We start from the raw sequence: 12,657 nt of genomic DNA on the forward strand, positions 1-12,657 counted from the left end.
GTATTGATTGAGTGCATTAACATGGGGCAAAAGAGACGGGACAGGCAGGAGATGTCAGCGAGACTCAGAATAGCCTCCCTCTTGTGTCCGCCTACGCACCTGTTATGTCTGAGGTTAAATAAGACGCTTTTGCATTTTGTGTGCACTCTGATTTTTCAGCTCCTGTTTCTGTCTTTAAGGTGCGAGTAAGTGAGGTTGTTGATGAATATGCAAATGTAGACTGATTGTAATGAATGTTGTGTTTGTGTGTACAGGTACAAAGGTGCTTCAGGAAGCTCAGCTGTATGTGCGTTTACCATGGACCAGGTTGAAGAGGCGTTTAATGGACGTTACCGGGAAGTGAATCGGGAGACGCAGCAGTGGTACACCTACAACCACCAAGTACCAGAACCCAGACCTGGAGCGGTACGTTTCGTGTTATGTTCAAAAACAACTCGATGAAACGCAACAGAACCGAACGTGGGGGACTTGAAGAGTGTTTAAAAAAAAAAAAAAACACTGCATCATAAAAACCGTCATCAATTACTCAGCCTGATGTCATTCCAAGTCTGTCTTATGTGGAACATTTTGAGAAATGTCTCAGCGTTTTTTTGTTTGTCTTATACAGGGTGGGCCATTTATATGGATACACCGTAATAACATGGGAATGGTTGGTGATATTAAAGTCCTGTTTGTGGCACATTAGTCTATGTGAGGGGGCAAACTCCTCAAGATGGGTGGTGACCATGGTGGCCATTTAGAAGTCCACAAACAGGACTTTAAAATCACCAACCATTCCCATGTTATTACGGTGTATCCATATAAATGGCCCACCCTGTACAATGGAAGTCAATGGTAACCAAAGCTGTTTGGTTATCAACATTCTTCAGAATATATTCCTTTATGTTCCACTGAAGAAAGAAAGTTATACAGGTTTGGAATGACATGAAGGTAAATAATGACAGAAATATATATATTTGGGTGAACTATCCCTTTAAGAGAAGAAACAGAAAAAAGATACTCGAAAAAGATCTCTAGAACTAGTTGAACAAACTGAGAACAAACTGACCCATCTCTTCTAAACTATCTTGTAGCCTATTTTAAAGTCGGCATGAAATGAAAATTGTGATTGTGATGTATATTCGAGTGAAATGGCTTCTCGAACGAGAACGGGACTTGATTTGTCCATCAGGAACTGATTGGATCATTGTCGTTTTTCGCTGAGTGACAGGTTGCTGGAAGGGAGAGATTACTGTCCCGTTTTCGCAACGGTGCACACATCATCAGAGAAGAGATGTTGTTGCGACGGGGAGAGGATGTTTGATGAAAAATGATGAGGGCTAAAAAAAATAATGATGCATGGATAAATGCAATCCTACATACAAAAATAAGAACTGTCCACATTGATTTTATAGTGACTTAGAACATCTATACTGGTCAACGGTTGTAATAAGATTTTCAAATGCCAATTCTAGCTAACAAATTTCATTCTTAGGCAGCATTACGCAGAGATTATATGACCGTGAGTTCAGGTCGTCTGAGTACAAGATCTTTGGGTCACACTTTAGATTAAGGTCCAATTCTCACTATTAACTTACAATACTATGACTTTTGCCACAATAAACTCCTAATTACTGCTTATTAATAGTTAGTAAGGTTTTTGGGTAGGATTAAAGGATGTAGAATATGGTCATATAGAATAAGGCATTAATATGTGCTTTTTAAGTACTAATAAACAGCCAATATCCTAGTAATATGCATGCTAATAATAAGCAACTAGTTAATAGTGAGAATTGGGCCCTACACTAAAGTGTTACCGACCTTTTCAATCACACTTCCAATCTTGACTTGACATTGGTGTTTGTGTTGAAAGTTACATTGATTTTGGCGTAATCAAGCTGCCACTCACCAAACATCACTGAGAAAAATAGCGATTTGGATATTGTGCAGTGTTTCTGAAGCATCTTTTTTCCATCTTCCTGCAGTGCATCACCAACGCGGCCCGTGCCCAAGGGATCTCCTCCTCTCTGCACATGCCTGATAAAGTGCTGAACTTTGTGAAGGACCACTTCCTCATGGACAGCGTGATTCGCAGCCAGCCTCTGCTCCTCAAACGAAACGTGCGCTACACGCAGCTCGCTGTGCACCGAGTACAGGCTCTTCACAAGACCTACGATGTGCTCTTCATCGGCACAGGTGAGGTCTTAGAACACCGCATATGCATGGAAAGCTCAGGAATACACCATTGCAAATCTGATTTTTATACTAATATTCCTGCATTAAAGGCTTTTTGATTGTTGCCCTAATCCCCATTAAGATTTTACTATAAGGGATTTTAAGTCGAGGATTTTAGACTTGAGAAATCAAACCTTTATATAAAGCAGCATGACTTTATCTGTTGCTTTACACATTCATGCTGGTCCGTAACTACAGATTCAGTGCTTAAAGGGGTAGTTCACCCCGAAATGTCATAATTTACTAATTTTCTGTAAAACACAAAGAAAGATATATGAAATAAGCTGTATGATATTTGATACATCCGGCTTTTATGATAATCACAATAATGTCTGATATTTAAATGCTTGGTTTGTATGATCAAAGCTCTGTAGATTTAATTGTGGGGGCAAAATGCAATGCAATTCAATGATGATTGAGAGATGTTAAAATAATTGTTCATCAAAAGCATGATGTATCATATTTAACACTCACATTTTAAGTAAACCTAAGTTTCTTCAGTCCAGAAAGTGTTAATCTTGAAATACTACTAACAATATAAAATGTATTCTTAGGTATGCTTTATAAAAATCATGAAAGCTTCGTCTCACATCACTTGCGTTTCGTTTCAGATGATGGCAGGATTCACAAAGCCATCAACGTTAATCAGAAGATGTATATCATTGAAGAGCTGGTGATTTTCCCCGAGCCTCTTTCTGTGCAACACATCGAACTGGATGATGAAAAGGTCCCTTAAACTCATCTACTATCATTGTACTTGTTATGCATGCTGAAGAACATAATGCATTAGTGAAATGACAGCGCGGCCGGAAAAAGGACCCTTCAACCGTAGAGATAGTGAGGCCTGGGAGGGAGATAATTGCGTCCCTGTTTTCTTCTCAGGGGAAATGTGTGAACAGATGGGAAACAAACAGTGTCTGCTCTGTCTGCACACTACTCAGTCTATACTTCATCTGTATATCTTACACCATATGAGCTATTTTAATAAGGCATATTGCCTCTGTCTCTGCAATTATCATCTATTAGCATTTACTGTATGTTTTTACTGTATGAGAAAGTGTCTCATTTCTGATGTGTTTGCATTTCCAACAGGGACTGTTGTTTGTGTCCAGCTATTCTGGGCTGGTTGAAATCCCTCTTGCCAACTGCTCCAACTACCAGAGCTGTGGAGAGTGTGTGCTGTCGAGAGATCCTTACTGTGCCTGGACAGGGAAGCAGTGTTCAAATATCAAACATGCTCCAGCTAAGAGGTTAGCATATTTCCATTACTTGTACTAGCATCTATTGCACTCCAATTAGTATACTAACAAGTATTAAAAATACAGTTTAAAACATTTTCACAAAACACACGTACATAAATGAACACGGTTTCCTTACACCTTGATTACTTGTGAGAGTAGCATTATTGTCAAATAGGTTTTTGAGTGGAATGAACTATATACCATTTTACAAACTGAACTAAACTTGCCTGACAATATTTTTAGAGACTTTCTGACCTTGACACACATCCCATGAGGGTTTGCAGGGGTCCTCTGACATAATTTTCTGGTTTTATTGCTGTGCACATTGGTTGCACCATATGACTTTGATTTGGGAGACAAAAGTTTTTCATATATTAATAATATTTGAACAAAACTGCTAATTTATTTTTATTTATGCCAAACTACTTAAGGTTTTCTTTTCAAGAATTTCATTCTTTTAATTCTTTCTAAATTATGATCATCAGGACAGATGAACAACCATGACAAAATACTAAAATGAATTTTACTAAAAAAAAAATTGCTCATCATAGAATAGATTTACTTTCATATAATCCTTCAAAAATCAAACATAATATGCTGATTTGGTGCTTATTATCTTTATTTATTATTATTATCAATGTTGAAAACAGTTCTGCAAACCGTGATATGGTTCAGGATTCTTTGATGAATAAAAGAACACCATTTATTTGAAATATAAATCTTTTATAACATTAGAAATCTCTTTACTGTTACTTTTGATCATTTTAATGTGTTCTTGTCAGATAAAAGTAGTAATTTAAAAAAAAATCTTTCTGACCCCAAACCTTTGAAGTGTTTTTTTTTTAGTTTACTGTATGCATGAACTGAATTTTAGTATCTGCTCTTTTCTTCCTAGTCAATGGCAACAAGATGTAGATGATGCCAACACTGCCATGTGCAAAATAACAATGCAAAGCCCTCGTTCAATGCCAGGCCGACCGATTCCACCACGTGAGTAAAAGCCATGCTTAAAAAAGCCCTTTCACACTGAGCATGACACGATAAAGCTAAGCGAATGGCTGACGAACGGCGCTTTCACACTGAACGCAAAACGATTGATTGCCTTCAGCTAATTCACGCTGGCACGATAGGTGGCGCTGACCAAGAATACATTTCTCCTCATGTATGTATCTCGTAGGTTTTCCCATTTGGCTTTAACATCGTCCGCTGCACGACATACAACAGTAAATTAAGATAAATAAAGTTTGGGACTACACAGAAACCATCATCGAGTGTGTGTAATAACCCCCGACTGCGATCTAAAGTGGATTTTGATTAAATAATGGGCAGACGTGCATTATTTGTAGTGTTTTATAATGAACTGAATGCAACACCTGCTTAGAATTTCTCATTCTTTATTGTTATAAAAAAGACCCCGAGCCGGCTTCATGTTTCATCTGTAGAAATGCTTCTCTCAGTTGTTTATGTGCTGAGCTCAGAACGAGGAAATGAACACAACGTCGCCATTCAGAAGGGCAGGAGTTATGATCACATGATATGATTGGAAGCTCTGGAGCGAATGAGCTCACCGACACACTCTGTACGCTTTTCAATCTCTCCATATCGCATAATGGGAAATGAATAGAAATGATAATCTGTATAAAGAACATGTAAGAATAAATCAGTTCCTAAACACCACTGATAACACTCAACATCCATTCATACTTTTCTTTGGTGTACAGGTTTTCAAAATAGTGCCATCACTCTCACACTTTTGTGCAACAGCAGCGGCTCGGGGAAGCTGGAATCTAATTGGACGGCTTGTTTCATCGCGGGACACACTAGTCGCGAAAAAAATCTCGCCGTCACACACAAATAGTTCCATTGTTTCTAGAATCTATTGTTACGATTCTAGAGCGTCATCGCGACATACATCGGCTAATCACGCTCACTGTGAAAGGCCCTTTACAATATCTAAACGGTGTGAATCACTATTTGTAGGATTTATTTCCAACAAAGTGCTATAGAGTGCATGAGGCTAAGGCAAGCTGTTACAATTACAAAAGCACTGTGGCATGTGGCATGACCAAACACATTTACATAGTGCCTCCGGCACGATGCTCTGATAGACTGTAAGTGATTGAAGTGGTTGCGTGGTGGTTTGCTAATATGTCAGATAAATGTTTGATTTATTAGTAACTAATAAGACCCATCTAACCCACAGGTGTTCCATCATGTCATGTGGTACAAATACCAGTCAACACATTTACGGTTTTACCCTGCAAGCTGCGATCCAACTTGGCTGAGAGGCGATGGGAGTACAGTCAAACCGCCGAGCGATTCGTCTACCCTAGTCCTGACGGCGGCCTGGTGGTTGTAGCCCAAGTGGACAGGGAGGAGATCTATGAATGTTGGTCTGAAGAAGGTGGCTACCGACAGCTTCTGGCCAATTATTGCGTTAAAGCAGAGCACGAAAGCACCACCCTGACTGGACGTTCCCGAACGCAGCTCGTGCCCAAAGAGGAGGCGATTATCCTGCCCGGGGAAACGTGGTCGCCGCAGAAAACCAAAACCTACTGGAATGAACTGATTGTTGTGTGTGCCTTACTGGTGTTCTCCCTGGTGGTCCTGTCGCTGTTCGTGGCATACAGGAACCGAGATAGGATGAAGTCCATGCTGAAGGAAGGCGAGTGCCCCAACATGCAACAGAAGAAACCGCGAATTCCAGGGAAGCACACGGAAAGCCTTCCATTAAATGGCAACAATATCCCGCCCTCTGTGTCTGACCACAAGGGCTACCAGACGCTCAATGATAACTACATCTGCAGCACTCCAACCCACGAGTGCTCCTCACCCGAGAACAGCAAGAGCTTCTCGGAATCCGAAAAGAGACCATTGAACTTAAAAGAGAGCCACGTGGAAATCTCGCCGAATTGCCCGCGGCCTCGAGTACGACTGGGCTCGGAAATCAAAGACTCGATTGTTTAAGTTTGTTTGGGATGACTGTTAAAAAAAAAAAAATAGTGGCCTCTGAACTGAACAGCACCAAGGGAGGGACAGACTGAAAATGACTGGAAACGTACCATCACTGGGTTTTATTTTGCACTTTGTCTCCTCTCATTTTGTCTTGGTGATCTGTTCACATTTCTCAGTCACTGCCAAGTCTGTGAAGCGCCCAGAGCCACGACGAGCGGGACGCAAGGCCTCGGGTACACTTTGAAAAAAATAAGGTGGGCATTGCGAGAGACGCCAATCCAGTCGTCCCGCCCCGGTCCTCCGTCCAAAAATGTCTGGTGGCATCTGTGTGAAAGCAATACGATGCCCTCAGGGTTCACTAACCTGTCATGCTCCCATCTCATCCCTCGGTCCGCGGCGTAGAGTTGGTCGTCCTGTGAACGAGAAGATTCAAACTTTAGTCTAGAATAGAGTCTCTGCTAAACATAGTGCCTGACGTGAAATGATTAGCTGACATTTCAACACAATGTAAGATGTAGTGGTGCATCAAAACAAAGCTTTGATGATATATGCAAAACCTTTGCACAGTATATCATCATGACCTCAGCACATAGCAGGCATACTATGCAAATCACATAAAGGAGAAGCATCGTGTAGAGAGCTAACAAAACAGTACACGGCTGTCCTAGTACAATAAGTGATGCCACGACCTCAGTATTCTACACCGCTTCTTCAGAGGTACACATGTTAAATAAAGTATGCAAGTGAGATTGAGGCATATAAAGAGCCCACAATGAGGTTTCAATGTGTAGAGGACTCCAAAGAAGGCATGTTAGCAATACTAAGAGTACATCCCAAGGCACAAATTACATTCTGAAGATGCAGAAATATGATTATTTATACCCCAGTCACAATCAGTTGCTAATTGATCAATGGAATTCAAAAATCATTTAAAGCAGAGGTTCTCAGCCTTTTTGACTCCAGCACTCATTGTCCACAACAAAATCTGAATGTCTTTTCCCAGTTGTTTACTATTGATAAGGATTAAGGATTTGATCAATTATAATAATAATTGAATCACAATTTCTACCTGATAAAAGATGTTCATTATAAAAAATGTATAAGATTTTATTCATTTAAGATGACTTCTACAAATCACACTTTTAAAATGAGGCTTTCTCGTACATATATAGAGATTTTTGGAATCCTGGTTCTTTAAAGACCAAAAAAACAACAACGATTTATATGATTTTTAGTTTTTTTGACTTATTTAATTGCTTATTCAGTCTTATTTGTAATCATTTTAAGTTATCTTGAAGCCCGTTTGGCCCCCTGGTTGAGAACCTCTAGTTTAAAGGGTATAGTTCACCCAAAAATGAAAATTCTGTCATCATTTACTCACCTATCATTCTACCATTCTCTCCTTTTTTTTTGTCCTAACAATGAAAGCCAATGGGGTCCAATATTGTTTTGGACCCCACTGACTTTCATTGTTTAGACAAAAACAGTTCTTCAAATTATCTCCATTTGTGCTCAGCATAAGAAAGTCATAGAAGTTTGGAAGAACATGAGTAAATGAAAGCAGAATTTTCTACATAAATATTTCTTCATAAATAGTCAATAGAAGTGACCAAACGTTTACCGATCCATTTTTTTTTTGTGCCAAAATATTTTAGATTCTCTCATTTTACATCTCTCAGAAGCCCAAGTGGTCTACGGATCTCTCAAGAGCTGTTCTCTTGACTCAAAAGTGTACTTCTCTCAGATTAAAGACATTTATATTGCCATGTTGTAAATCTTAATGTTGAATTTGCATTCGGACAGAATGAAACCGACTTTACATGCCAATTTTACGCTAAGCTATGAGATCTATGCTCCCGAAGAGTGTAAAGTGACCAGCAGATTTTTTTTTTTTCATGAAAAAGTGCCATGTTCACTATAACACCTTAAGTCAAAGCAGGCTAACAGATGTTTTTGGGTGGGAGCAATGACATATAGGTATATGAAACTACGTGATAAATCGTCAGCTGCCAAGAGTGACATACTGGTTCGATTTCAAACACTACATTACTTGTTACTGCAAAGCATTGGGGATGGGGATAATAACTTGCGCACAAATGTAAGTTAGTATAGCATCAACATAAGGATCCATGTAAAAATGTATAGTTAAGAACACACGGACAAAATAATAATAATTTTTAAGAAACATCTATTTCCAGTAAAATTCCCAAAGACAAGCATTGTATATTACACCACCCAAGTGTGTAATGTTTCATTGCCATTGATCTTTAAAGATCACACAGACATTTGTATTGTGAATGTAGTTATGTATTGATTGAAAGTGTTCCGAAATTCTTCTTTCAATAGAAACATTGTGTCTTATTTAAATGTATGCTGAATGTTTGAAAGCGGGACATTTACTTTTCCATGATATTGACGGACAATGACTTTGATCACAAAGTTGTGCAATTGTATTTGTAAGGAAAGGTAATGAACGACATTTAATGTTTTTACATTCTGCTTTTCTTTTTTTTCTTTTTTTTTACCAGAATGCATTACAATTCTTTTTTTTTTTTTTTTCTATTGTATTTGCACAGAAAGTGGCAATGGTTCGAATGAAAGTGTCTGGGGATGAATGTTCTCCTGACATTTCTGTAGCAAGTACCAACTGAATGGTTTAGTTAAAGCCTCTGAGCTAGATTTGGTGACTTAAAGGGTTTGCGGGAAATCAAATGTAATCTTGTAGCCTTTTTGTGACTAAAACACGTGAACAAAGAGCAAACCTCACATGCATGTCTGCTCTGGTGGACTACACCTAAAGTCGCAAACCACTGTATATCGAATGGTCTTCTGTGCAACAGTCCACTGCAAGGGTATGTCTCCACTGTGCTTATTAATATCTACAGAGGTCCCCTAATATATGAATATATATATATCAATCACACAAACACAAAACACTTACTGAACATATTTCAAGCACAGAAAAAGAAGAAAAAAAAAACATGTATTTGTAATAATAAACATATACTCAGACCTCTGTTTGAAAATCACATTCAAGATATCATGCAAAAATCATTTAAACTGTAAGCAAATTTTACATCATCTGATTATTATCACTAGCGTGCCGTTTTACAGAGTAGACAATGTGAAAACTTCACTGTACATCAGCTGCTACCTACAAGCGGTAGATTTAGTTACGTATATAGATAGTCGTATAGTCACATATTTCAGTGCTGACTCAGACATAAGAGTTGCTGGACTGCAGTAGTCTGTTACACTCTTAAACGCTCAGATACATTCTTTATAATGGCGCACCAAGATGCTCTGATCTATTGTAAGTTAATGTCTTGTAAACTTTAATGTAAAGGTGTATTTGTACATTTTGCTGCCAATGTAAAGAAAAAAAACCTGTTGTGAAATGTATTTTTTGTATTATACATCACTACTGTTTTGTTGTTTTTATTATATTGTACATAAAAGCACTTTAATTTTAATTTTTTAAATAAAAGAAATAAACCCACTGATTTTGACTGATTCAACATTATTCGGGTCAATTACAGTTTTGAAACTTGCAAGCTAAAGTTTTGAGTCGAGTGGCATCAAATTATATATATGATTAATGAAAAGATATAGGCCTACTGTAAAATCTCATAAACACATAGCTTATACATTTTATGGACACTTTAGGTTTCATAGGCTCTCTTTTATGTAAATATCTTTACAAATACAGTACCGGTCAAAAGTTTGGAAACATTACTATTTTTAATGTTTTTAAAGAAGTTTTTTCCTGCTCATCAAGCCTGCATTTATTTGACCAAAGATACAGAAAAAAACAGTAATATTGTGAAATATTATAACATTTTAAATAATGGTTTTCATGCTTTTAAAATATAATTTATTTCTGTGATGCAAAGCTGAATTTTCAGCATCATTACTCCAGTCTTCAGTGTCACATGATCCTTCAGAAATCATTATAATATGCTGATTTATTATCAATGTTGGAAACAGTTTTGCTGCTTAATTTTTTTTTTCAGGATACTTTGATGAATAAAAAGTAAAAAAAAAAAAAAAGCATTTATTTAAAATATAAATATTTTGTAACAATATACACTACAGTTCAAAAGTTTAGGGTCAGTATATTTTTTTTAAATAAATTAATACTTTTATTCAGCTTTTTTAATATACTTTTATTTTTATTTATGTGTTAAATTGATAAAAAGTGATAGTAAAGATTTATATTTTTAGAAAGATTTATATTTTGAATAAATGCAGACAGTTCTTTTTAACTTTATATTCATCAATGAATCCTAAAAAAAAAACTATCAGGTTCCAAAAAAAAAAAAAAAATATTATGCAGCATAACTGTTCCCAACATTGATAATAAATCAGCATATTAGAATGATTTTTGAATGATCATGTGACACTGAAGACTGGAGTAATGGCTGATGAAAATTCAGCTTTGCATCAGAAATAAATTATATTTTATAGCACATTAAAATAGAAAACCATTATTTTAAATTGTAATAATATTTCACAATATTACAGTTTTTTTATGTATTTTTGATCAAATAAATGCAGGCTTGATGAGCAAAAGAGACTTCTTTCAAAAACATAAAAAATAGTAATGTTTCCAACCTTTTGACTGGGTCTGTCGCCTCTTTTCAATCTCTCTTTTCAAAGGAGTTTGAGCCAAGTTCTCGCGAGCGCTCTAACATTTGACCGTATAATGCTGCCATCGTGTGGCAATTGTCGGTATATAAACGACTCATCCTTGAATATGGCCGTAATCATTGTGGTCATCATCACTATCTGTTTCTTCCAGGTTAAATAAAGTAACACACAATAGTTGACATAGTTACAACAACACGATACTCAAATCCAGTTATGTAAATAATTAAGTTCCTCTGGATAATCCCCCTTTATGCGCGTGAGTTATTTGACGCAGGCTAAAAGTTAACTATGACAGAATGTAAACACTTGAGTTAGTTTAAGGTGCGGTGCCCTGTTTGCAGAATGACACAGCCAGAGAGACAATGAAAAATAATAAACATTTCATAGGCTACTTTTTTATTTAGGCTACTTTTTGATTTATTTAACCTGCCTATCAGTTTATAATTCAGAGAAAATGTCATTGAATTGTATGGAATACGAGTGTGGTTATGTGTCGTGGTGGACATTACCAAACAAAGGGAGGCAAATGTCCTTCAGCAGATAAAGAACAGTCCACACCTGAAAGGGAAATAAAGTAGCGCCCTCGACAGCATGAACCCGCCGCGCGCGCGCACTGGCGTCTGGCGCGCGACAGAACTACGTCAACGTGACCGCGTTTTCTGATGTCATTTTCGTGATGATGTTTGCTAATTTATTTTTCGATAATTTTATTATAGTCGTTACTAAATTTAATAGCAAAATAAGCCATATTTCTATTAGGAAAATAATTACGTGGCACAGTAAAATCTGGCAGTAGTCTACAAACACACACACACACACACATATGTATAAAATATAAAATATCCATAAAGTCTCATAGTATAAGTTCAGCATTTGTCTCTGTTTTTTAACTATTATTTTGTCTTTGTCTTATTCATAATTAGCCTATGTAAAAAAATAAATAATAATAATAATAATAATAATAATATATATATATATATATATATGATCAATTATGACAGCATATGTTTTTGCATTGCTTTAACTCAACTTTTTATATAAGTTATACAAGAACAACTCGTTATAAAGTCAGTTTCTTGTAAAAATGACATGACTTGTTGAAATGACAAACATCCAAGTTTATTGTATTTAAAAATGTAAGGCATGCAGCAACTTTTTACATATACTATATTTGCTATATTCTTCTTTGGTTGATAGAAAGCATAATATATATATATATATATATATATATATATATATATATATATATATATATATATATATATATATATATATATATATATATATATATATATATATATTATGCTTTCTATATATATATTTTATATATATATATATATTTTATATATATATATATATTTTTATTTATTTATTTTTTTTTTTTTTTTTAAGCACTTAGTTGCAGAGGTGTAAAGTCCAGGTTCAGAAAGCAAAAGTCCTCCTCGGTATTTTGTTCCAGTCACCAGGATTTGCTAATTAGCACAGTTTTTCAGCCAGGATGAACTAATTAGTGAAATCAGCTGGCTGAGTTCATGGGTGGAATAAACATATGGCAGGACTTTTTACTTTCTGACCCCTGGACTTTACACCTCTGCTT

General features: G+C 36.4%; 1 protein-coding gene across 2 annotated transcripts in view; it reads left to right on the plus strand.

Moving 5' to 3' along the window:
- sema4ba (sema domain, immunoglobulin domain (Ig), transmembrane domain (TM) and short cytoplasmic domain, (semaphorin) 4Ba) overlaps positions 1 to 8,435 on the plus strand; it is a 114,563-nt gene extending 106,128 nt beyond the window's left edge. For both annotated transcript variants that reach the window (XM_079874618.1, XM_079874619.1), the window contains 6 exons: positions 255 to 405; positions 1,965 to 2,175; positions 2,826 to 2,941; positions 3,307 to 3,464; positions 4,351 to 4,445; positions 5,659 to 8,435. In XM_079874618.1, coding sequence (XP_079730744.1) covers positions 255 to 405; positions 1,965 to 2,175; positions 2,826 to 2,941; positions 3,307 to 3,464; positions 4,351 to 4,445; positions 5,659 to 6,422 — 1,495 coding nt within the window. In that variant the 3' untranslated portion in view covers positions 6,423 to 8,435. The remainder of the gene's footprint in view (positions 1 to 254; positions 406 to 1,964; positions 2,176 to 2,825; positions 2,942 to 3,306; positions 3,465 to 4,350; positions 4,446 to 5,658) is intronic.
- The last annotated feature ends 4,222 nt before the right edge of the window (positions 8,436 to 12,657 follow it).

Source organism: Squalius cephalus, assembly GCF_949319135.1.
Source record: "Squalius cephalus genome assembly, chromosome: 6".
In the NCBI taxonomy this organism is placed as follows: domain Eukaryota; kingdom Metazoa; phylum Chordata; class Actinopteri; order Cypriniformes; family Leuciscidae; genus Squalius; species Squalius cephalus.